Source organism: Vicia villosa, unplaced genomic scaffold (genome assembly GCF_029867415.1).
Source record: "Vicia villosa cultivar HV-30 ecotype Madison, WI unplaced genomic scaffold, Vvil1.0 ctg.000587F_1_1, whole genome shotgun sequence".
Taxonomy (NCBI): Eukaryota; Viridiplantae; Streptophyta; class Magnoliopsida; order Fabales; family Fabaceae; genus Vicia; species Vicia villosa.
In genome coordinates, this window is record NW_026705268.1 from 700,864 (window position 1) to 727,398 (window position 26,535).

A 26,535-nucleotide genomic window follows, 5' to 3' on the forward strand; every position below is an offset into this window, starting at 1 on the left:
GTTCTTGTTGTGGTAATTTCATTTTCAGAATCAAATAATTATTGTGTGTCATGTAAAATTTTCTTTAACTAAAGTGTCTTGGTGTTTTGACTTATTAATATTTATAATCTCTATCAATATAATTTAGATAGAAATTATTCACTCACAAAGTTGTAACATATGTATGTATATTTGAATGCGTTCCGAAATACTTCTCACTTATGAAAAATAAATTTAGATTTTTAGAGGTGTGATGTACACCCTCTAATTACTATTATAAGCAAATTATATTTTTTTGGTACATTTGACTGTCAATATATCGAATTCATATATGAACTAGATATATTAAATGTAAAATGTAAAAAAAAAAAAAAAGTGTGACCTGAGAGTGTATCATTTTCAGCCATTAAGGAAATAATAATAATCTCTTGGCTCATAAAAATTATAACATTTTGATAATTAGATAATGAGGAAAAAACCGGCATCAAATACAACTAGTAAAACATTGTAAGCATCAAATTAATACAGCTAATTTAATCTTCACATAATTCTGTTTTATTCATCCATTGATTATCCTTCCAAACATACATAACTTTTTCATTCACGTGAATATCTAATTAAAACTTAAGGTTACAGTAAAAACTAAAAAGTAGTAGTACTTAATTATTTTTAACAAAAGTTTCCAAATAAACAATATATTATGAAGCAGGCTTTAGTCAACTAAAATTGATATAGACATATGCTGAGTTGCATACAGTCAGAGATGAACATAATATTTGTAAATAAAATTTGGATCTTCTTTTCCAAATAATAATAAATAAAGGGAACAACTTCTCTACCCGTCACAATAAGTTGGATAGAGTACCTTCGACCAATCACATGATTCCATCTCATTTAACATATTTAATTATTTATTAAAATACTATAAATGTTTGTTATTTTTAAAGCATTTTACAAAGGAGGTAACCTTACCCAACTTTTTGAGTTTGGTAGATAAGAATTTACCATAAATAAATAAATAAAAATAAAGAAAACAGGACAATTGAATGGGACAAGAAATATCTCTGTTTTTGTGTTGTCACTTTTTCTACAAGATGTTGAAATTATTAATTAATATTAAGATACAATACTAATTAAAATATTAATTAAGATACAAGAATTTTATTTTGTGTGGTAATATTATTACAAGTCTTTCATGGATTTTATCTTTGGCATTTTTTCTTTCTGAAATTTGTCCTTATATAGCAACTTGTGAGATTTTTGTGTTAATGTGTTACTTAGAGGTTTGGATTAAATGACATATGGATAAAGGAAATTGTTTTTTTAAGTGGACGGCATTGCACAATGTTGTATTTTTTATTATATAAAAATAATTAAATGTGGAGATGGAATAAATTGCTTTTTTGTATAGTGAAATTTGATGTGTGAATTTAGTATTTCAAATAATCAACTAAAGTGGGTATATAATAAATTGCAAAAGCATTAGACTTTGAAATCTATTCAAATCAATTTTCTTTTTGGTTGACGAAATTCCTCTCCAATCATTAATTCTTCATCCATTTAATTTCAAATATAGAGGCCACTAGAATTAAGCATAGTGCGAACGGTGCACACGTCCTTGAAAGAGTTTATGTCCATTGCTCCATTTCAAACTATGATATGTCTAATGTAAATGAAACATGTCCAATATATAGACATAAAATTTGATTAATGGAAAGTATTATATATGATAAATATTTATATATAAAAGAAAATAGTGGTAATTGATGAAATATTTATAGATTAAACTAAATCATACATGTTAATTCATACACTTATAATTAAGGAGGATTTTAACGATGTGTAAGTTTCACAATGAAGGAGGGTTGGGAGTTAAAAATGTAGAGATTATGAACGCGGTTTTGATTAGTAAATGGAGGGTTGGGAGTTAAAAATGTGGAGATTATGAACACGGTTTTGATTAGTAAATGGAAGTGGAGGATTCTAACGGACAAGGAGGCGGTGTGGAGAGAGATTCTTGAAGCTAGATATGGAAATTTAAAATTGAAGGTTTTAATTAGGGATATTTCCGTAGTGGAGAAGAGTGATTCTATTTGGTGGAGAGATCTCGTCTTATCGGACAATTATGCGAATTTACATGAAGATCATTTTTCCGGTGCTGTTGCGTGTAGTGTGGGGAGTGGGGCTGACATCCCTTTTTGGTATGCAAACCGGACGGGAGAGCAGCCGCTTATGGAAGCTTATCCTTAACTGTTCCAATATGCTGAAAATCATAAGGTGAATGTGTTGAATGCAGATACTTTTGTAGAGAGCTGCTGGAGGTGGAATGCGGAGGCGATTTTCTCAGCTGGTTGTGATTGGACAGCAGAGGGTTTTCTTCCTGCTGTGAGCGCGGGAACTGGTGGGCAGCAGCAGGTCATGCTTGCGACTCTGCAGGAAAAAATGATGGCAATTCTGCAGCAGCATAGCCCTCGGGAGGTAGGTGATGACGACGAGTTCACATGGCGGCTTAATAATGAAGGAGTGTTTTCGGTTAAATCTTGTTATGTGTGTTTCAAAGAAAAACTCTCGGGGCCAGCAGTAAATCAAAATACGGTAAAGGCTTTAACTCATCTTTGGAAGATTAAAGTTCCTTCGAAAATTCTGTTTTTTGGTTGGCGTTTTATCCATAATAGAATAGCTGCTAAAGATCAATTGATTAAGAGGGGAATTTTGGTGGAGGGAAATGATTCGTTGTGTGTTTTTTGTCACATGGAAGAAGAATCTCTTATGCACTTGTTTTGGAGTTGTGAGGTTTCTTTGCGTATATGGCGGAGGGTGTACGAGTGGTTTGGAGCCTACACAAATATTACTTTAAAGGAATTTCTGAATTTTTTCCATCACTGCGAAAAGTTGGCTAACAAGACAAAGAGGACTATTGGAGCGGTGATTTGGCTAGCGTCGATTTGGTGTTTATGGCTAAAGAGGAATGCGGTTATTTTAAAAAACGAGACCTTTAGCTTCACCGATTGTATGTCGGACATAGTTTTCACCTCTTGGAGTTGGCTTTGCTCTTTTTATAATCGGGTGGTGAGTTGTAATTTTTACTCTTGGAATATTCTACCGCTCTCATGTTTTGGGTAGGAGGAGCTTTCCGTTCTATTTTCCTCGGGCGGAGTACCCCTTATACTCCCTTAATTCCATTGCTTATTAAAAAAAAACACTTATAATTAATAAGTGTGAGATGATTAACCATAAATTTTTAAGGTTTAAATTTGGTCTATAGTTTATTATAGACTTTTTTTTTCTTGTTCTACCTTTTTAAAAGTATGATCTGATATGAAAGTCTATTTATAAAATCTTGTTTCATGGCAAAGTTTTCAAATCATTCATGGCATCTTGTGTTTAACACCTTAGGGTGTAATTTTTTTTGGTTTTGTCCTTAAAAAAATAGTGGCGCAACTTGTTGTTCTTTTGTGTTTTATTTCTGTATAAAATTTATTATATTGAAATATCGATTTGATTTTATAAAAAAATATAATTTATTTTTCATATTTTTAAAAAGACAACATATACAAGTAAACATGTACAGGTGAAAATATACAAGTGAAAATATATAATATATACGATATATACAAAGCTCAAAACTAAGGAAACTATTGCGATGCAACTCCAACACAAAAAACCATTTCCCGACAACGACGTCATTTTGTTGATGCAGTGAAGCAGGAAGCAAAAGATTAGAAGTATTCCGAGATTTATCATGTCCATAGAGAATGGTCTAGTTAGAATGTCATTCAATGGTTTCCGTGTTTCTGAGCTTGGGTTTGAATAGTTTAAAGTAAATGCGGGAATTAAAAGATATGAACATAAAAAGAATTCCCTCTTTGAATCCAAGAAAATCCGACAGGTTTATGTTACATCCACCTATCAACTACTTAAACCTAATGATTAGTTACACTCAACTCAAATCACTCGTCAATATCGTCACATATCTCTCATAACAAGGTTATGTCTAACACAAAGTTGAGAGAACAATCATATTGTCTCGGAGGCAATGTCACGCGCAACTCAATAACACAAAAGCATTAAGAACCGATACCCACTGTGAACATCATACCTATATCTATCTCTAGAATCTAACAGATAATCATCATAGATAGAGATTCGAGAAGTATATGTCTATAGCAACCCAAACTCCAAGCATAAAGCAAAAATCAAGAATAATCACCGATAAAGATTTGAGAAATAGATTTTATACAATACCATAATCAGTAGATGTACATGGAATCAAAGTAAATATACATATAAAACCATACAAGAGGAAAGTACATAGAGAAGAGAGAAGAGGAATCAACCAACTCCCACGGTGTCAAACGCGATTGAAGCTTAATCCGACTCCGAATCCTCAAGATGTAAGCTCCAAATATGTTGTAGAATCATCCAAGAATCAAAGAAATGAAGGTGATGGTGTTGGGAACTAAAAATGCCCAAACCATAACCTAAAAACGTGTTTTTTTCCCTAAATACAAATTTGAAACCCACAGATCTCGCTTAGCAGTAGTAGAGCTCGCTAAGTGCGGTCTACTGCAACTTGAAATCTTGTTTTGGCCATAACTTAAGAACCGTAACTACGATTTGCACCGGTTCGAAGCGTTGAAAAGCTTATTCAATGTTCTTTATACCAGTGACTAAATATCAATCAAATTGATAATTTTTATCATATTTATTTGGAGCCTTATTCTTTGATGAATTGCTAAAAATTATATTCTTGAAGTTTAGCCTTTGGCCTTTATTACTCAATGTTCCAATTATGAATGAATACCTACAAAATGAATGAAAAATATCAAACGGTACATAAATGAATTGAAAACTCGAAGAATACGTAATATGTACAAATATAACGAAAACGTACGTATTCACGCACAAGTTGAGGAAAAAGAGACGATAAGTGCCGCAAAACTATATACAAAAATAGCTATAATTTAACACTTATCACCCACCTAGACCTGATATCTCGGTGCTAGTGTAATCCCGATGGATTGAGCCTTAGTAAGACTAGTTGGTGGATAGTGTTGGGTGAGAATATGGAATACAAAGATAGACATGCTAAATGCGACAACTGAGCCAATAAACATGCAACTACACAACAAAATACAAATATGTGATAAAAAATGATATGAATGGAAGATTTAAATAATGCATGAATGAACATAATAATGATGAAATGCACATAATTAACAATACATATTTAAAAAGATATTAAATGTAACATGTGAATAATCAAAATAGAAACTTATGAATAAATCAATGAAATAAGAAATGTAAGAAGTAAGCATATGAACATATAGGACAAAATACTAAGAAAATTAGAGAGTTCAAGAGCCATACTAATAGCTTTGGTTAGAATAAATTTCTACAAGAGAATGTTAGTGTACAACATAAACATATAGCAAAAGAAATGGAAATAGGAAACCAAATATATTTAAAGCATGATGAATATAAGATTTCCAATTCCCTACGTATCTTGTGAAAAGATTCGGAGGATAACATTTTGTAAAAATATAAACAAGCTGATTTTTCGTATCCTCATATTCAAAAATAACACCCCCATTTTCAACATGGTCCCTAAGGAAATGGTGCCTGATCTCTATATATTTAGTACGTGAATGAAGTACATAATTCTTAGATAGGATGATTGTGTTAGTGTGGTCCCATTTGATTAGAACGCAACTGAGTTTTAAATTATAATCCAATAATTGTCGCTTTAGCCATAAGAGTTATGCACAATAATTACGAGTGGCTAAATATTCAATCTCGATGGTAGAAAAAGTAACATTATGCTACTTCTTACTGTGCCAAGACCACTAGTTCCACTAGTACTTTTCCTATCCGATTTGCAACTGACAAAATCAAAATAATAAAAAAACAATTAAGCCATACCTGCTTCCTTTAGGAAACCGAAGACCGCAATGTGAGGTTCCATTGAGATACCTCAAAATTATTTTTAATATCTCTGTGTGGTTTTGTTACTTGTTCCTTAAGTTTTACTTTGAATTTAGTTTCATATTTGAGTCTCCTATTCAATTGTGCATCTTTAAGGATCGAGTTTTTGATCTGTGTTTCAGCATTCATAATTTAAAGTGTTCGTGTTTGAGTATGATCATTATGCTTTAAGTAAATTAGTCAATTTTTTGAACAAGAAACATAATTGAAATTGATTTAAGTCATGCCCAAAAGTAGAATCTCAAAACATCCTTGAGATCTTGAGTTTTTGAGATTTTGGAAGTGTGATTCGAATCACACATTCCCTTGAATTGAATCAAATAAGGCAGAAAGGAATCAGGGCTTTGTTGCATCACATGATTCAAACCATAACTTGCTTTGATTCTAATCATACACAGTGGGAATCGAATCACAAGTTATGCATGAGTCTCACGGACCCTCCTTCAGCCACTTCCAAGTTTGAGTCAAATCATGTCTACGTTCTGACTCAAATCATGCATTATCCTTGACTCGAATCACAGGAAAATGAGTATCCTTTTAACTATAGATCTTGTTCGATATAACTTTACTAACTTGACTCAAATAACCAAATGTTCTTGACTCGAATCAAACATGATTTTTTCACCAATTTGTGTGCTTCATCTCTAACACATAAATCATTTTCATCTATCGACCTTTCATAATGTAAGAAAACACATTCTTTCATTAATGATTTGAAAACTCACAAATCATTTGTTCGTACATTTTTAAAAGAGTTTTGAATCTTTCTAGAACAAATTTCAATTGATTACTTTTATCTTCTGTCTCATTATTTTACCACTGTTACATGGATCTAAATCTTATCATGGAAGATTCATGATTGATTGAGGAGATTCATTTTGGATTTAACATTTCCTTGAAGATTTTTTTAAGATTTCAGAGGCTTGTAAGAGTGTATGGTGTTGTGATTGGTTGTGACAATTCTAGTGTAAAAGAAGAAGGTTTTTCTCTCCAAGTTGACCTTGGTAGTACTGTATGGAAGTCTGCATATATGGTAGGATTTCTTTTGATCTTCAAACAAACACTCAAGATACGAGCGAAATTGTGTGGAAATTGCCGCAGATAGAGACATGGGAGCAAGATGTTGGGGTTGGAATATTCAAGAAGTGATATCGAGTAAAGATTTTGCACAAAGTTCAGTTCTTGGAGCTGTGTAAAAGTCAAGATTCATAATAGAAGAAATTTTACTTTCAGCATTTAATTGTGGACTAGTGATTGTACAAACTCTTGTAATATTGTTACAAATCATAGTGGAATGCCAACGAATTATTAATAGGTAATCTTTGTCGAGCCACTATAAATCCCGGTGTACACTTCTCTCTCACTCACCCACTCAATCATTTAAATTTCATAGTTGATCATATGATTAGTTAGTTTATGTTGCTCTAGAATTGCATGCTGATAGGTTTATGTGTTAGTAGAAATTTATTGCATAAGTTAAAGGGTTTGTTAGAATCGGTATTTTGACCTTGTCTTAATGTGGATTAAGTCTGAAGATTGTGCGTGAGTCCCACAAACCCTCCTTCACCCTCTTCCAAGTTTGAGTCGAATCATGACTAAGTTGTTACTCGAATCATGACTAAGTTGTTACTCGAATCATGCATTATCCCTGACTCGAATCACAGAAAAATGGGTATCCTTTTAACTATAGATCTTGTTCCATATTACTTTACTAATTTGACTCAAATCACCAAATGCTCTTGACTCGAATCAAACATAATTTGTTCACTAACTTTTGTGCTTCATCTCCAACACATAAATCATTTTCATCTCTCAACCTTTCATAAGTAAGAAAACACATTCTTTCATTAATGATTTGAAAACTCACAAATCATTTGTTCTTACATTTTAAAAAGAGCTTTGAATCTTTCTTGAACAATTTTCAATCGATTTCTTTTATCTTCTACCTCATTATTATGCCACTGATGCATGGATCTAAATCTTATCTTGAAAGATTCATGATTGATTGAGGAGATTCATTTTAGATTTAATGTTTCTTTGAAGATTTGTTTAAGTTTTCAGAGGCTTGTAAGAGTGTATGGTTTGACTGGTTGTGGAAATTTCAGTTTAAAAGAAGAAGGTTCTTCTCTCCAAGTTGACATTTGTAGTACCGTATGGAAGTATGCATTCATGGTAGGAGTCTTTTTTATCTTCGAACATATCACCGCTCAAGATGCCAGTAAAATTGTGTGGAAATTACCACATACTGAGACTTAGGAGCAATTTGTAAGTGCTGGAAGATTCAAGAAACTATCTCAAGTAAATTTTTTGCATAGAGTTCAGTTTGTGGAACTGTGTACAAGTCAAGATCCACAATAGAAGAAATTTTATTTCCAACATTTAATTGTGGATTAGTGATTGTACGAATTCTTGTAATATTGTTGCAAATCATAGTGGAAGACCAACGGATTTTCAATGGGCAACCATTTGAAAGTAGGTTAGGCACAAAGCGAGGAAGAACATGTCGAACCACTATAAATCCCAGTGTACACTTCTCTCTCCCTCTCTCACTCATTTAAATTTCATAATTGATCGTATGATTAAGTAGTTTGTATTGCTTTCTAGAATTTCATGTTGATAAGTTTATGTGTTAGTAGAAATTTTTTGCATAAGTTGTAAGGTTTATTAGAATCAGTATTTTGACCTTGTCTTAGTGTGGATTAAGTCCAGGACTGGCCCATTAAAATGGAGATCTCATTCTAATTAAAAAAATAGGCTCAATTTTTTTAAAAAAATATACTATTATAATAATTTAAAATAACACATTAAAAATATAATTCTATATTAATAAAAAATTATTCAGTTATCAATCTCATTTTTTTTAATTTATTGTGTTTTTATCATTACATTTTTTGATTTATTAAATTGTTTTAATAACATTTTTTATATTTATTAATTTTAATGTAAAAAAATTAAACTTTTTAAGATTTTTGGGCCCTCCAAAATTTGGGGCTCAGTGCTGTAGAGGTTGTTGCTCCTGCACATGGTCGGACTTGATTAAGTCTAAAGATTGTAATAGTGGAATATTGTTCATAATTGAAAATTATTCGATAACACATCTTGTGAAATAGTACGATTTTACTATTATATTAGTTTGTGTTTTTGTGAAATTCAATGACGCAACTGGATATATTATAAATTCATTAAGGAGATTTGTGAATCTCTCAAATATAAGCATAATCTCTTTTATGCAAAATTTGTTTCTATCACACAAAACTTGTTTTTTTTTAAACTCTAATAAAAACCTTTTTTCAAATAATTTTAAATTTGAAAGGTCTATAAACCGTGCATGGTCCATATTCTTAACCAACATATAGGTTAGTATACATACATGAATTTGTAATCTACATTAAAAATATAACCCACCAATGATGCCAGAAACTTTCTCATGAGAAACAATACTAATATGATGTAATACTCCACTTTAAGCTCAATTTGAGTAAAGGTTCTTCAATCCTCCCATCAAACCTATATTTATGAAACATTATCCGGAATGGGTGGAAAAGTTAGTGCATCGACCTAAAGTTTATAAGAATCATGTCTTCGTTATTTTTTATGTGGAAGATGACAAGTAGACTATGTTACATATTGAAGGGTTTACTACATAGTGTGGTGATGGAAATTAGAACGAATTCCACAAACTAAAGGTGTTTCCTTTAATTTATCTCTGACTGGAACATCATTTATGTGGTATTCATCTCTCATGTCAAAATGACAAACACGACTAGCTAGGTAGGCATGAAAAGGTGTTTCAATCACAGTTAAAACTGGCCTCAACCTGAATTTAGGATAATTGAATTGATGAATTTGAAATAGCAAATGGATGTATTGACTCCTAGCTTCATAAAGTGATTTAGAAAAAATGGCACGAAGATGTTATTTTTAACTCCATAGTTTTAAGTACACCACAATAGCGATTAGGGAGATGCATCAGCATTGGAGGGAGAAATTGGGAGAGTTGTTAAAATGGACTAATTCATATGGGCCAGTCTGTTTGGTCTGGAAAATTATTGGGTTTGAATTTTAAAATTAGATTCTATATTTTAAGGTTTTTTTAGTCCAACTCTGAAAAGCCAGCTACTCATTAGAACTAGCCTGTATAGGTTGTGAATAGTCCATTGGGCCTTCATAATTATAAAATTTAAAAAATTATATTAATATTTATTTATATTGTCTTACTCTAAAATAGCACATTAATTTTTCTCATCTCACTAAATTTTATCTCTATTCTATTCAATTTTTCTTTTTTAAATAATATACATTAATATAATCAACATTCTTTTATCGTATTATATTAATTTTTCTCTTATGTTTAATATTCAAGTATTATTTTATAAAAATTAGATATATATTATATTTAAAAACACAATATAGTATTTATAAGAGATAATATAATACTTAAAAATGTATTACATTTAAAATAATATAATTTTTAATTTCATCTATAATAAATATTATGAATTAATTTTTTAAATAAAAAAAAAACCGTTTAAAATCAATAGTTCAAAGACCATCTAACGTCGGATTCAGGTAATAATTTTTGAGCCCACATTACACATTACTTTTTGGCCTTACTTTAAAAAATTTAGAATTTGCAAGACGGTCTGTTTAGGACTTAATAGTCTATTTTAACAATTCTAGAAACTGTTATGGCAAGCTCCCTATTTCCCTCGAATGAATTAACAGTTTATTTTTAAAACAATCTTTTTTCATATAAAATAAAGAAATATTTTTTTAAAAAGTGATAGTGAGTCAGAATTATGAAAATGGAGTGTACTATAATAAATTAATAATTTACTCCCATGCGGCCCACCAGGTTCTCAAAATCCGGTCAAAAAAAGCTCAGTCACACGCTCCAACATAAGGAAAAAAAGAAAGTCAAGTTGCACGCAGGGAGGAGCCAAGGCCCAGCTAGCCCGGGCAAGCGCCCGGGCTCAACCCCTATTTTCTATGTACTCCCCACAATTTAATAGTCGATTTTTAGATAAAATTAGGGGCAAAATTAGTAAAAATAGGGTGTGAAAATTAAAACAGATGAATAATCAATGGTGTAAAGCTTTTGCCCAGGCTGTATAAAATTTCTGGCTCCGCCACTGGTTGCACGTTAATATTAAAAATATATTTTTACAACTAAATTCAAGAGTGTTTTTAATATGAATTTAATTAAGATATATTTGCAGTCTAGTGTCAATCAGTCACAACCGTTAATTAATTTAAAATATTTATTTTATTTTTAATTAATATAACTGATATAAAATAAAAACAAATTTTTAAATAATTTAATTGAACATACATTTATAATTTGTTCAACTCACAATGTTTTAAATTTTAGACCGGTTAAACTATTGAATTATTGGTCACATCAATAAATCATTCGCTAGACCTCATAATTCTAATAATATGAAAAAATGAAGAAAAAAAATTATTTAATAACATGAATGTTTTTCAAAAAATTTATCAATTTAATAACATCCTTTATTTATATTTATATACAAATATAAATAAATTGTTAATATTATTTATAGATCAACAACTTTATAAAAAAAAAAAATACACATATAATATATAATATAAATCCGATTATAATTGTATTTTTCTTTAAAAAATTATTTATCTCTATCCCAAACTAAGCAGTTGAATTTAAATTCAAAACCTCTTGCACCCCATTTAAATACTTTTGAATAATTATAAATATTTAATACAATATATTTATAAAAATCCAATTTAATAATTACTCTCTATTTATAGATTTTATATACATTTAATTCATACATAAAGATAGTTTAAATATATTTTAATTACAGTTATCATATTAATAAAAATATTTAATTTTCACTTCATTATACTTTAATGCAAACACATAATTAATTTTTTTCCTAGCATAATTAATTTTTATAAATTAAATATTCTAAATATTTTTCATGTCAAAGGAGTATCAAATAATTTTTGAATTGATATGAAATATTGAAATTAATAAATTCAATATGGTTAATGAGATATTTTGAATGGAACCGTTGACTTTATTCAGTTATTGACGCAACTTATTTTGACCATGTACAGTATAGTTTAAGTTACAATTAAGTACTTAAACAATTTAATCAGCAACTAATTAAATACACCACTAAGCAAGTTGGAGAAAGTATTGAGATTTGATTAAATCAAATCAAATCAAATAGAATCGTATCAAATCCCACACGTTTTCTCTATAATGATTTTTCTCTTATCTCTTTATTACTATTTGTTCTATAAATAGTGAACCCAATTCTTATCCAAAACACAAAAATTTATAATTCTTATCCTAATTTTCATGCAATTATTTCTCATACTCACATAAAGACTCTCTCCCTCACCTTTTTCATTCCAAACTCTCTTTTTTTTATTGTTACAACCAATTATATCTATATTCTTAAACCATAAATAAAACCTAAAAAAGCTTCAAAACCTCAACCTCAATTATTCTTCTTCATGGTATTTTAATTTTCTCTTCTTCTTCTTGATTGATTTTATTATTTTTTTGGTAATTAATTTTCTTAACTTTTTCTTTAATTTAAATTTTTTTTTGCAGGCGAAAGAAATTGAAATCAAATATGAAGAAGAATATGTGTTGAATTCTCGAGGAATGAAACTATTAGCAACGAAATGGATTCCTGCAAATGAAAATCCAAAAGCATTGATTTTCATGTGTCATGGATATGCCATGGAATGCAGCATCACCATGAACAGTAATTTACTTTTTTTTTCTTTAATTATATATTATATATGATGATTAATTAAGTAATTAATTAATTGTGATTGTGATTATGATTTGATTATGAATTAAACAGGCACAGCAAGAAGACTTGTAAAAGGTGGATATGCAGTTTATGGAATAGATTATGAAGGACATGGAAAATCAGATGGATTAGCTGGTCTTGTTATGAATTTTGATGATGTCATTGATGATTGTTTCAATCATTTCAGCAAAATATGTGGTTAGATAAATTCTCTATCTCCCATAAAATTCAATTCATTTTGTCTGTATAATCGCAAGTACCAGAATTCAAACTCAGAGTTCATATTCTGGTTATGACGTCCAATATAATAATATGTTGAAATTTTGATTATGTGTCGTAGCAATATCTTCTCTTGCCGATTGATTTATGATTTGCCATTAAATTTAAATTTCATGAATTATGATGTGGGTTATTTCTATTTTGTTTTTGTTATATGAGATGATTTGATTTTTGAAATTATTTGATGTATATAACAGAAAAGGGTGAGAATAAGAAGAAGATGAGATATTTGTTAGGAGAATCAATGGGAGGAGCTGTGGCTGTGCTTTTGCACTGGAAAAAGCCAGAATATTGGGATGGTGCTATTTTGTCAGCACCCATGTGCAAGGTTTGTTTTTGTTTTATTTAATTAAATTTCATATATACTATAGTCTAAAATGTGCACCATATGCATACTAATTTATTTTTTCATATTGATTAGAAAAAAACACAATTTCTGCAACCGTGTCTGCACGTTTGTTCTTATTTGTCCACACATATTTTTGTTCCCGGCCTTCTATGCATAATACACCACCCTCAAATACTATTTCAAATATGAAAAATATTTTATTTTATTTTTATTATAAAAATAGTTTAGCTATAAACATTATTTTTAAGGAAAATATAATATTTTTATGATGAATAGTTGTCATATGCTTGTTTAGTTAAGTGGTTGTTACAAACTTGATTAATTTGTATTATTTTTTGGGTACATTGTATCTTTTAAAATATATACAATTATAGACAAATAATGTTGGCATTATGATTATTGTTATTGATTGATTGATTGTATATTAACATAATAACCAAAATATCTATCTTTTAATTAATACATATTTTACTTTTCAGTAAACTTTCTTTATATAAATAATTAAATAAAAATAAATAAAATATTTATTTAGGAATTCAATTATTATTCTTTTTATCTGAAATTAAATAAATTAAATGAGTTTAACTATTTCTTAATAATAGACTACTATTCCTTATTAGATTACATTTAGTTAATTACCAAATTTTGTTTTTATTTGTGCTATTTTCCTTCTTCTCAAGAGAGTGTATCTTCTACGTGATTCTTTTTTTCTTTTTTTTTTCATTTATCTTTTGTTGTTGTGGAGAATATATTCTTGCTTCTTTATCTAATTTTCATTAATATCCACAAATTGTGGGGAAAAGATTCTCTCATCATGTCATATATGGCTCAAATCTTACCTCTTTATTGAGTTGAAGCAAACATAACGTTAGTAATATGATCATGCAATCCATTAAATTAGAGATATATCTTATAAACATATTTGAAAAAATTGATAATTATTATTTTAATTTATTTTTTATTGGTAGATAAAATAGTAAACTACTAGAAATTAATACACAATTCTAAAACTTTGAATTGGAATTGGAGTGTTGAATCTAGAAACATTGATATTAAAATTTTCAACTTCTGTAATTATTTTTTATTGAAAAAAAGAAGCAAATACAAAGTCAAATGAATGTGACAATGAAACTATATATTAATATTAACTTTAGTTGATTCGTTAAAGCAAAATAATTGAATGATGACTGACCCATTCGAATATCAATTATGGTCCCACCTATTTATACTATACTAATCTATGATAAATTAATAATAATAAGTCCTCTGACTTTTAGGTCTAGAGTGCTTCTTAATTTAGTTATCTTATTAATCACATTTTTATTTTTATTACCCCAAAGTCTAATCTATTGCTATAGTTGCCCCCAAATCACATTCACATCACAAATATAAAGACTTTATTTTTTTATGAAAGTGATTTATTAATTTATGCATGGTTGCTTACATTAGAAATTTTCTTATCATAATTATTAAGCATATACTAATTCTTGCATTCACATGACATGTGAAAGTGTTTACAACTTGTATTAATACTAATTAAATAATTTTTTTAAAAATTATTATTTTGTAAATATCAATAATTTATTTATATATTAATATAAATAAATGTTATCGTCAGATATTAACCTCTAATCAAATATTAATGTTATGTGCAGATCGCAGACGATATAAAACCTAATACATTGTTGGTTACTTTATTAAGTGCACTAAGCAAACTCACTCCCACTTGGCAAATAGTCCCAACTCAAGATATTGTTGATATTGCTTTTAAAGTTCCTGAAGTTAGAGAACAGGTATATAAATAAATATATAAATTTAATATATTCATATATGTTTATATATTTATACATGCAAAAAATATATATTAAAAATAAAATTGTAATTTATTTATTTATTTATGATTTTGCAGATTAGAGCTAATAAATATTGCTTTAAAGGAAAGCCACGTTTGAGAACAGGTTATGAACTTAATAGAGTTGCAACAGAAATTGAAGAAAGATTAAGTGAAGTTTCATTGCCATTTTTGATTTTGCATGGTGAAGCAGATAGAGTAACTGATGTATCAGTGAGTAGAGAGTTATATGAAGTGGCTTCAAGCTCTGATAAGACATTGAAATTGTACCCTCAAATGTGGCATGGTTTGTTGTATGGAGAGCCACCAGAGAATTTGGAGATTGTTTTTTCAGATATTTTTGGGTGGATAGAGGAGAGAACTAAGTATGGTAATACAAGAATTGAGAGAGAATTGAAACATGAAAATGAAGATTCTCCAAGAGAAAGTAACTCTTGTTGATAATTTTAGTTTGTTTTATTTTATCTTTGATTAATTGTTATTGTAATGAAACGGTTGTTAAAGTAAAGTTTGTTAGATTTAAATTCTTTATCTTTCTAAATAAAGTATTTGTTGAATTATATTTTCTTAATATAAAAACATTTTTTATATGGTATCACGAGCTCCTAAAGTTGACGATATTATTTTCGCATTAATTCTAGTTGCGGTTAGTTATGGTTTTTTTTCTTCTAACGATAGTTGTACAATTTGTTATTAAATCTTATTGATCACAAAAATAACAATCTCTGAATTTTCGGATGGCTCTCCGTATTATAGGTTATTTTTAGTACACGAACAATGATAAAGAAAATTTGAAATTGCTCTTTATCATTGTTCGTGTACTGTAAATCATATATTTAATGTCAACAACTACGTCGTCAATGTCTTTATCTCAAAAAATTGAGCAAGCGGGACCAAATTCTCGGCATGTGGCTCACACTTGCGGATAGGCATGGCAACAAAATTTGTACTCGTAGGTTCCCACTTGAACCCGTCCTAAAGTTGACGGGGAAAACCCGCTTTGACTAGATTTGGGTTTTCCCCGATTATAAAATATTGTGACAGGTCGGATAATAGGGACACTAATATCCACCCCGAACCCGCATCCGAATCTGTCCCGTTTATTTTGTTATATACATTACTATTTACTTTTGATAATTTAGAATATTAAATATGTGGTCTATGTTTTCATCATTAATTAATTTTTATTTATTATTTAAAATATTTGAAATGTATATATAGAATTTTTTGATATTGTTTTATTTTACTATTTATAATGTAATTTGATTTTAGAAAAAAATAAATATTTTCATTAAAAAAATTGATTTTACTAAATGGATGGTGGCGGAACGGGATACCCGAATCCAACCCGAACCCGTTTGGGATGGATTTGGATTTTAATTCTCCATCCGCGTTTGAGTTTGGGGCGAGGAACGGAGATTGTTTGGATTTAGGGGAGATAAAAACCGTTCTGACCCATTCCGTTGCCTTCCCTACTCGCAGATCACACATTGATCACACATTGGTCGCTATTAGGAAGGGAAAAGTGAGCCTAGAATTCGAGAACTAGGAGCCTCCTTAGAATAACAGAGAAAGAGAAAAGTTGAGACAAAAACTTGCTTATTCTCATTCATTCCTTATACATTCTATTTATAAGCATTACATAACAAAATAATTGTGACTAAATATATTGAAAAAGACGAATCTAGAGAAAGATCTTTGTAAGATTTGATGAAGCCAATCATAAGCTACTAACTCATTTCTTCATAATTAAATTTGTTGCACCTTGAGTGACATGATCTTCTAGAAATTTTGGCTTAGTGATCTTTATTTTAGGCTTTCCTTTGACATCGTTGTGGGCTTCTTCAACCATCTCCTCTTTGGTCCACATAATATTTCCTAGCTCGTCAGGAAGCACCTACTCCTCAATGTGGTAAGTCACCTTAAGAGTCTTACAATCCTCCCTAGATGTATCATCAGCATGGAGACCTTGCCATTGCACTTGTACCTCAATACGTGGTTATGTTGCCTGAGTCCAGCGAGTGTTGAGTATAACTATTGAGTGATGACAGGTTGATTCTCCTTTCAATTCAATCATCTTTCCCTTTTGGAGAAACTTCATGGTAAATTGTAATCAATCATAATAGATCCCAACGATTTCATCCATTATACTCCTAGCATAATATTTGCACCGCTAATTTGTAACACATGTACATCAATTATGTAAGTGTGGGATTGGATATGTATCTTGACTTGGGGCAAATATGATGGCATTCTATCTCGTTACCATTACCAATCATAATCCTAAGAGATGAAGTGGGTTGGCCTTAAGCCCAAGTGACTTAACTAGCCTTTCTTAGATAAAGTTATGGGTACTACCACTATCAATCAGAATTACCATATTCCTTTTGGTTATTTGTTGGCAAATGTGTTAGCAAGTTTATCAATTAAATTATTCAACTAACTTATTTGTAAGTTTGGAATGAGTAATACTCATTTTTCAATTTAAGGGGGTATTGTATATAATAGTTTGAGTTTGTTTTATTTTTTTTTTGTTTATCTTTAGTTTGTTTTATATTATCTCTATTTAGATTTTATTTTATTGTAAGGGTTTGTTAAGCAAAGCCTATTAGGTACAGATTATTTATCTATTTAAACAAACTATTTATTGAATTTAAGAGAGACCGCAAACTGATTTTGTTCGAACAAACCAATCAATAGTCTTGGATTGTATTTCTAAGATTAAACTCAAACCAAACCAACCTCATGATCGATGAATTTGGCTTTGTTCGAATTCCATCACACAAATCAATCAAATTTGATTGCACAAACCAATCAATAGTCTTTGATTAGTCTTCGATTGTATTTTTAAGACTAAACTCAAACCAAATCAATCTGATCAATGGATTGGATTGGGTTAGATTTTTGGATCATGTACTAAATATAACTTTTAAATTTTAAATAAAAAAGCAATTCAATCAACACATTTGTTAAAGCAATTTAAAAGGTAAAATGTTTCTCCCTTTAAATAATGAAATCTAGTCTTTCAAATTTGATTTAGGGTTAGATTTATATAATTAATAATAATGTATAATTATATTTCTCATTTTAAGAGTACTACAACAACAACATCGGATATTAAAAACCATTCCAATGCACCAGTTATGTATGTCAATTATTTTTGCTGATCTTAAACTAAATGATAATTAAAAAAAACATAACAAATTATCATGAACAGTAGTAAGAACTAGCTTTTATACATTGCGATCAATTCAAAAACTATCCCAATCAGTCAAAATCAAAAACCAATCTCCAGTCGACTTCACTGACTAACGGATAAAATGAAGAAAATTTCTACACACCTAGTTCATTCAAGACGTTGGTGATAAATGACTTAAAGCGACTGGTTGAAGTTTTCAACTTATTAGTAATTGCTTTAGTAAATATTGCGTGCAAGTATGAAAAACTGTTGAAATAATCTAAAATCTCACTGAGAGGTTAGATTGAGAGAGATGGCTTGCTTATCACATCCACAAAGCATGAAATTAACAGTTAAGTATCACTAATTACAACATAAATTGCCTACTGCGGGTTATGTGTTTTCACTTCGACAAGACACTATAAATGCAAGAGTACAAAGTCATAATATGACAAGTAAATCACAGCTTCCACCTTCCCGTATGAATGAAAAACACATGCTTTCTTCACTTTGTTAGTGACTCTAACATTGGGCAAACAACCTACTTGAATAACATGGTTCCGCCGATTCCGTCTACACCTGCACAAAATACAGAATCACTTCTATAAGTATCGCTTACGAATTACGACCCTATAAATCATAATAGTATTATAGCGAGTAACTCAACAGAAATGGGGGATCATACCTCTCTAATCATCATTTCTTAAATAATCTTATTTCGTACTTCCTCGAGTTTCTTCAGTATTTCTCCTGGGGTCCTGTCCAATTCATCAGCAATTTTTCGCTGCAAATCCATTGGCAATGTTGGGTATTGCTCACATAGGTCCCCATCAATAACATCCTACACAAACACAAAGAAATCAATTTGTCAAGCAATTCATACTATGGTTAAAATACACTAAATGAACAAAATTAAATATTAGGACAAGTCAAGATTTTCACCAGAAGCATGATGAAAACATGAATGGCAAACAGTACGTAGTAATAATAACAGAGAGAATCTACGGCGTAATATAGATTAGGTATACCTTAACAGGAAAATAGGCAGATCTATACGCCATGTGGTCTCTTCCGCACAAAGGTGGGTTATCTTGTCTCATATGCATCTCCAAATGAGAAAAGAAATCAACATCATCTCGTGAAGTAAAAGCATGTAATGCCCCAATACTTCCCATAACAGTTCCATATAAAATACACTCTCCACCACCTGGTATAAGAGAGGCCTTTTGCAGGCATGTGATCACATCGCCAACATGAAATTGTACAATTTCTTCCACCTTATTGGGAGCTCCATTCAGCTTCCCCTGCTCCCACTTGATCCTCCCGCCAGTAGGATCTTCTTCTATCTCATCAGATACGTCCTGTGGCAACCGCACGAAATAGATATTTCCAAACTTGTCTGCACCAGCCATGGTGTCAAAATCTATGTGGTATGATGCTGTAAGCCATCTCGGAACACAATCATCAGCGAATATGTAAAGTTGGTTTTCATCCCGTCTATACTTGCAGTAGTGAAAAGACTGGAGAGAATGCACAAAACACAATTAGATGAAGATCTTATAAGTGAAACAGAAATCAGAGACTGGCAGTACATTGAATCTGTGAATAGGCATACTAAGAAAGTTTTATCTGTGCTAAGTTTTCAAATATAGAACAAACAATCCCTCTTGGAGCACTAATATAAACCAGTTTAGTGAAATTCAAATATTAACAAAACGTCCAAAGACAAGTTAATAGAAAATACCAGAAATTATAATGGAAAATCGTTGTTTGTTATAATGCCTAACTCAAATATCCAGATATTTAACAAATAGAGACAAACATTGAATAGAAACATACCTCTTGGATGTCACCAACATAAATTCGATCACGGTAGGTTTGAATAGAGACAATTGTGTTGGGGAATAGTTTATTCTCACACTTTCTTAATAATCTTCTCTTCCCCAAATCATACAGCCTGAGAACAGGTCCTATTCCTGCAAGTAACCTTCCCTGAAACTGACTTAGCGCAAGAGGAACGCCTTCAACTTGAGTTTTGTGTAGTAGTTCAAGAGACCTCCCATCCTCTAGAAACCTATATATATGAATAAATCCTGCAGCTAAACTCCTTTTGGGTGTAAACTGCAGTCCCTTTGCTGTGCCAACAGCTAAAAGGGTTCCATATTCTTTATCATGGAAATTTACTGTGCATACACTGAATGCAGCCTCATTATCCTGAAGTTCCAAAAGGCAGGTGGTATTTCCAGTTCTTGGATCAAGAACTCTGATGCAGGATGCCCACTTATCTGATTCAGCTCTTGGATAACCATAATGCTCGTCAGAGAGGGGGTCATCTTTATCCTCATCCTCCCCACCATTCTCCATTTGGTCTGCACCTCCTGTCCCATTTTCCCCAGCTTGAGCAGCCTCAAAACATTCTTTCCTTGCAGCTTCACGCTGTTCTGCAGTAAATGCTCCTTGATCACTCTCAATCACCACCAACAGTTTCCGTTTGGGTTGCAACACAAATTTTCTGGGTGTGTATCTAAGTGGAATAACTGTCTCATTAAATGTTTCTCCTAATCTTTCAATGGTAAAAATTCTCAATGCCTCACCAGCAACAGCAACCACGCCTTCCACACATTGGTCAGATGAAAATGAGGCAGCAAACTCAAGGGTTTCGTATGAAAGGGGTGTTAAGAGAAAGTGTCCTTGGTGAATATAACCAAGCCAAGGGCGACTTGAAAGGCAGAGCATAGCACGCTTGCCTCTTACGATAATCGGAAACAGTTTTGGGGCTCTCAACCCTAAGAATCGGGAGCGGGTATCAGAAAGCAGACCTGTGACCATATCCACCACAGTTCTAGACAAGACACCATTCTGCAAACCAGCATTCAGGAAAAGGCTAGCAGGATGATCTGCACCATCCTCACCACCAATAGATGCTTGAACTTCAAGAAAAAGAAGAGATTCTGGAGCTGAAGAAAGACTCTGTATACTTAGAGTCTGCAAACAATCATCAGGATCCAGTGATAAGATTCGGATTGTCTTGTCATATGAGCCAACTGCAAGAAAACGGGATCTTTTCCTGCCTTCAGGCACTGGAGCAATGTCTAAACAAGCAACATCGCCAGACATTTCCTGCTTCTCGACCTCCATCAACTGACCAGTTACATCCACTTCAAAATATATAAGCTCCCCTCCATTCAGAGCAATAACCACCTGAAGTCTATTCGACCCAACTTTGTCAATTGTCCTCTTCCCAGGAGTTCTCCATTCATTAATACGACCATCCTCCCTAATATGCCTAATACCATTTGGATGGACCTGCATGAGAGAATCGTCACCTATCAAAGAAACGGAAAGGGAGGGGGTAGTGTCCAAAAACCCACTGTCACTGACTTCTTCGACTGTCTCACCAATGGAAAGCACAAGTGTGGCATTGAGGAACGACACAACAATATAAGCATCAAACTCATCAATAACATTCTTCTTCACAGTCCAAACAGCACTAGGTGTACCAGGCAGCGTAGAAACTGCCATCTCACTGACAGCCAAGCCTGTTCTCAAGATCCTTAGAGAAGATCGTGGTCCGCGCCCACAAAGAGTAAAAATCTGAGGAGTCTCCTCTTCAAACAGATTACTGACTTTCATATCCATAATAGACATCAAACTCTCAACCTGGTCAATTCTAACAAGATTTTTAAGTCTCCTGGGCTGGAAATACACAGGCTGAAAACCCTCTTCAGTTTCCATCAACGTAGCAGACGAAGCCTCCACATCATCATCATCCCCTATAGCCTTAAACTGATACAGAGCATGATTTCCAAACTCGGAGGCCGCAAACAAGAACCCCGACTTGAGCACACACATAGAAGAAGTAACCGGAATAGTATCAAAATACTTAATCTTCAATTCAGAGATACGGTCCCCCTCATGTTCCAGTGTTACCTTAAAGATATCCCCATACTCAGTCTGCAAAAGGAAAAAGAACATGTTCTTCAGTTTATGCATAGCAGCGGAGACAATGAGAACATTACGCTCAGAAGGTAAATCAGCCCGCCGAGGAATCACAGCCCTAACATCCGGATGCCCCTGATTCTTATAAATAACAAAATTCTCAGCACAAACAAGAACCCCACTCGGACCATCCGCACCACCAGGAACAGTAACAAGCAAATTAGCACCATTATCAACCTGATCAGACCACTTTCTAGAAACATGGTTAAGACCCAAATCAAGCTCATAAAAGGTCAAACTCTTCTGCGCTTCCGAAGCAGCCATACCAGTAGAATCCTGATCAGCCTCAGAGTAATCCAACTCAATAGCAGCAAAAATAGGATTCTCAAACCCACAATCAACACCGCAAATCGAAAAAACAAGAGTATGCGATTTATGCGCTTCTAAAGGCGAAGAAATAGTTAACCTAGCCGCAGTATCTCTATTCAACACATAAACAAGCTTCTGCTTCTCACAAGCACCAATCATAACAGCTCTACCTTTGGGATCTACAGCGATATACTGACCTGGAACAATTCTCCGGCAACCAGACTTCCCAAACGTTTCTTGATGAATCTTATCAAAGACATTCTTCTCCTTGTTGTAATCCAAGATAACGATTCTACCGGAATCCGAACCTACAACGATGAAATCCTTCTGAGCACCGGTGAGACGGAACTGAGCCAACGACCTAATGGCGCCGAAGACTTCGACGGAGAGAACGGTTTGGATGCGGCCGTTGTCGTCGGGGCGGAGGAGATCGAGGACTTTGCCTCTGGCGACGACGATTTCTTGGCCCTTGCCGCCGGAGAAGTTGCCGTTGATGGCACAGATGATGCCGGTGGGGCGTTGGAGAGTGAGATTGTAGAGATACATGGCTGCCGATTTGAGTGAGACGGTTAGGGTTTAGAGGTTTGTGTTTGGGTTTGAGATGAACATTCTATTCTATGGTTCTTAACTATGTGAAGCGGAGCGGGAACATTGAGTTGGACTTGGGTATTATAAACCCTATTTTGATATGCTTGTATTTTTAGTTCTAGAGTTTTAAGAGTGAGTAATTTCATTAATTTTGAAAAAATATAATTTTAATTATCTTTAAATTCACAAAGTAGAAAAATTTCCCATTAAATTTAAAATAAGTGCAATAAGCATGTCTCTCTTCAAATTTTTAGTATCGAAGAATTTTTTTTATGAGTGAGAATACAAAAGAAACAAACAAAATGAATTAATGTAAGCTTTTTAAGAATCAACTTTCATTGCATGAAGAAATAAGAGGAAAAGATAGGTGAAAGGACATGAATGAATAGTTTGTTTGGTTTGGCATTTTAGTGATTAAATTCATATTTAGACATTACTCTAACGTGATTTTAAAGAAGCTTTAAAAGGTAATTTATGTGTAAATCTAGAAACGCACTGCAATTTTATGAAAGTCGACGCTAAATTAAAATAGCAGAAGAATGACGATCATCGCATAGAAAAAACATTTTATTTAGTAGTTTAATGAGTGTTTCTTTCACGGGAGTGAAACTAAGATTCTAATTATAAGATAAATATATTTTATATATTTGATTCATATGGTGTATAAGGGTGAGTCAATGAATGATTTGTCTTTTAAAGAAGTAATATATGAGAGAAATAATGTTGACTTGAGTCATATTTAGAAATAATGAAACGAAAGCAAGTGTTTTTAGTTATCATTGTCAATATTTTAACATTTATATATGTAGTGTGATTGCGACAACAATAGACAAAGTATCTAATGAGTCAATCACCTTCAGATTTGGGGATGATTACACCATGGTAAGAAGTCTGTGGGTTGCCAAATGAACCACCGTCAACATTCAACTTACAAATATTTGAAGGAGGAGGCTCCGAAATTCTTGCAACCGTTTTTGGATGTAGATGCTAACGGGATTATTCTCCCTGTAATTGATGTTTTTAAGTTTTTTTCGGGCTTAGGCCCTCTTTAATAGCAAAAAAAAGTTAAATATCAATCACTGTAGATGGAGCAAATTATTTTATCTCTATGAAAGAAGCATATTCCCTACCATTATCTCGTTCACTCTCCACCAAACTTGATTATAAAAACTTTCTCACATGGAAGAAACAAACCATTGATGCCCTCAAAGGAACTAAACAAAATAATTATATTTACATATAAACAAAAGGAGAAAAATTTAACATAATACCTCATTAATCAAAATCATGAAGAAAAAATTCAATGCGGCATTTGAGACTCGGGAGCATCAAGACTAGTGGTAGAAACCTTTCGGTGTTTTCTTGCTGAGAATAAGTGGATCATCTTCCTAGAGAGATCCTAGAAACTGATTATTGAGTGGATCCATGAAAAACCTTAGGGCCGCTTCTTTGAAAATGTAGGATATGATTTTGCACTTCAAATAATCAAACGCACCAATGATTCCTATATAGGTGTTGATGGCGACTATATGCTCTTAGGAGTAACTCTTCCCATCAAACTTCACCAGTGATGACGACATGAAGTTCTTTGGTATTAGAGCGCCCCAAATCTCATCAAAAAGAGGTTAGGGATCTAGGACTTTGTATTTTTCCTGGAAATCCTCATCGTGCCACTCCTAGAGGGTTAGAATGTTTGCCTACAGGGTCTAATTGGAGCGACGTAGCTTCTCCATAGGAGCTCACATCTCTGCTAAAGTTTCTTGGTTGTCCAGATCAGACTGCTAGTTGTGGTTGTGACTCATCGATTCACCATGTTGAAGAAGGTGCCTAAGGCGATGTAAAATTTGAATGAGTGTGGTCTAGGTTGAATTTGTGATGTCGGTAACAATGTTATCCCCGATCTTTTCATATGTGTTTTGATACTTTTGTAAAATTTGATTCATTGCTTTGATTAATTTGATTTTAATTTGATCAATCATTATAGATTTACCTTGTGTTACTCCTTACATTCAATAAGTTAGTTTTTATCCATTTCAATAATTTTTATCATGAACAAGTTATTCAAAGATCAACATATGTGTCCCTTGAATCACAAGTTAGAATAGTGCTTTTTATCTTGAGTTGAATCAAACACATGGAAGATTTGATTCAAAAAATTAATTTGGAAATCAGGACTTTGACTTTGTATTTCTGATTTAAATCAAGGAATTCTCTTACTCGAATCAAAAGACTTCATGACTTGAATCATGATCAAACAAACTTTTAAGAAATTAACCATGATTCGAATCAAGGAATTACTTGACTTGAATCATATGTATCGCATAATGATTGGAATCAAATCTTTTTAGATCTAGATTTTATTACCTTTATTCAAATAATTTTTCATGTGATTCAGATCATGATTGTATGATTTGACTTGCTCAATGTTTATTTTCTCTCACTTTTGTGTATTTCTCCATAACAATTTTGAACAACACGTAATATAATTTTCTTACACATTCATAAAACTTGTTTGGTGAATTTTTCATGAACAAGTAAGATAAAAATTCTATACTTTCGCAAATCTTGAGAAAAACTCATGTGTATGCTTCCTTTCACAAACGCATCCCCTCCCTATTACAACCTGGTGAAAAACATCCTAGAACATTGATCTTGTGAAATCTAGATTCTGTTATGTGAGATTCTTGATATAATCATCACCATCTTCAACTTTGAACCAAGAAACCAGTGTAGTGGCACACAGTTCTAAAGATTGACTGTGAGCGGTAGATCCAAGATACATTATGAAAGCTAATTTTTTATGAAGTTTTTCTATGTGTATCAGGATAAAAATCGCTTAGTGTCTATGAGTAAAGTTTTTCTATGAAGTTTTTCTATGTGTATCAGGATAAAAATCGCTTGGTGTCTATGAGTAAAGTTTTTCTATGAAGTTTTTATAAAGCTTCCCAGCAAAGAGAAAAAGTGTTATATATACTCCATTGAAGACTTTGGTAGAACCGTGTAAAGATTGTTGCAAAACAAAGTTGAGTTTCCAATCAATCTTGGGTAGAATAAAGGCTCAGACAAGAAATCAATAGAAATGAGTAAAGGTCACTACAAAACAAAAACTTGGAGCACGATCTTTGGTTCTAGCAAGATTTTTGAATCAAGATCAAGTAAGATCTTGAAAGATTAATAGTTTCAATGTTCTGTTACAATATAAGGG

At 32.0% G+C, this 26,535-nt stretch overlaps 3 protein-coding genes across 3 annotated transcripts; 2 read left to right on the forward strand and 1 right to left on the reverse strand.

Moving 5' to 3' along the window:
- The first annotated feature begins 1,923 nt into the window (after positions 1-1,923).
- Positions 1,924-7,069, forward strand: LOC131629651 (uncharacterized). Its single transcript, XM_058900435.1, has 3 exons — positions 1,924-2,146; positions 2,276-2,904; positions 6,884-7,069. The coding sequence occupies exons 1-3, from the start codon at positions 1,924-1,926 to the stop codon at positions 7,067-7,069; spliced, it is 1,038 nt and encodes a 345-aa protein (XP_058756418.1).
- Positions 7,070-12,278: 5,209 nt separating this feature from the next.
- On the forward strand, positions 12,279-15,780 carry LOC131629632 (caffeoylshikimate esterase-like). The gene is made up of 6 exons (XM_058900417.1): positions 12,279-12,471; positions 12,569-12,725; positions 12,828-12,974; positions 13,253-13,383; positions 15,060-15,197; positions 15,314-15,780. The coding sequence occupies exons 1-6, from the start codon at positions 12,469-12,471 to the stop codon at positions 15,695-15,697; spliced, it is 960 nt and encodes a 319-aa protein (XP_058756400.1). The 5' UTR covers positions 12,279-12,468; the 3' UTR covers positions 15,698-15,780.
- Positions 15,781-18,704: 2,924 nt separating this feature from the next.
- On the reverse strand, positions 18,705-23,422 carry LOC131629633 (spliceosome-associated protein 130 A). The gene is made up of 4 exons (XM_058900418.1): positions 20,274-23,422; positions 19,463-19,954; positions 19,120-19,275; positions 18,705-19,013 (listed from the first exon to the last, which is right to left on the reverse strand). The coding sequence occupies exons 1-3, from the start codon at positions 23,286-23,288 to the stop codon at positions 19,138-19,140; spliced, it is 3,645 nt and encodes a 1,214-aa protein (XP_058756401.1). The 5' UTR covers positions 23,289-23,422; the 3' UTR covers positions 18,705-19,013; positions 19,120-19,137.
- Positions 23,423-26,535: the final 3,113 nt, after the last annotated feature.

What these genes read in the sequence shown, in the direction of transcription:
- LOC131629632 (XM_058900417.1), top strand. An exon ending in ATGCAGCATCACCATGAACA is followed by an intron (nt 12,726 to 12,827) that starts GTAATTTACTTT and finishes TGAATTAAACAG; the next exon opens with GCACAGCAAGAAGACTTGTA. An exon ending in TGTCAGCACCCATGTGCAAG is followed by an intron (nt 13,384 to 15,059) that starts GTTTGTTTTTGT and finishes TGTTATGTGCAG; the next exon opens with ATCGCAGACGATATAAAACC.
- LOC131629651 (XM_058900435.1), top strand. Translation starts at nt 1,924, where the DNA reads ATGAACACGGTTTTGATTAGTAAATGGAAGTGGAGGATTCTAACGGAC. An exon ending in TTTTTCCGGTGCTGTTGCGT is followed by an intron (nt 2,147 to 2,275) that starts GTAGTGTGGGGA and finishes TGTTGAATGCAG; the next exon opens with ATACTTTTGTAGAGAGCTGC. An exon ending in CAAAGAGGACTATTGGAGCG is followed by an intron (nt 2,905 to 6,883) that starts GTGATTTGGCTA and finishes TTAAGATTTCAG; the next exon opens with AGGCTTGTAAGAGTGTATGG.
- LOC131629633 (XM_058900418.1), bottom strand. Translation starts at nt 23,288, where the DNA reads ATGTATCTCTACAATCTCACTCTCCAACGCCCCACCGGCATCATCTGT. An exon ending in ATGTTGGTGACATCCAAGAG is followed by an intron (nt 19,955 to 20,273) that starts GTATGTTTCTAT and finishes CATTCTCTCCAG; the next exon opens with TCTTTTCACTACTGCAAGTA. An exon ending in CTGCCTATTTTCCTGTTAAG is followed by an intron (nt 19,276 to 19,462) that starts GTATACCTAATC and finishes GTGTTTGTGTAG; the next exon opens with GATGTTATTGATGGGGACCT.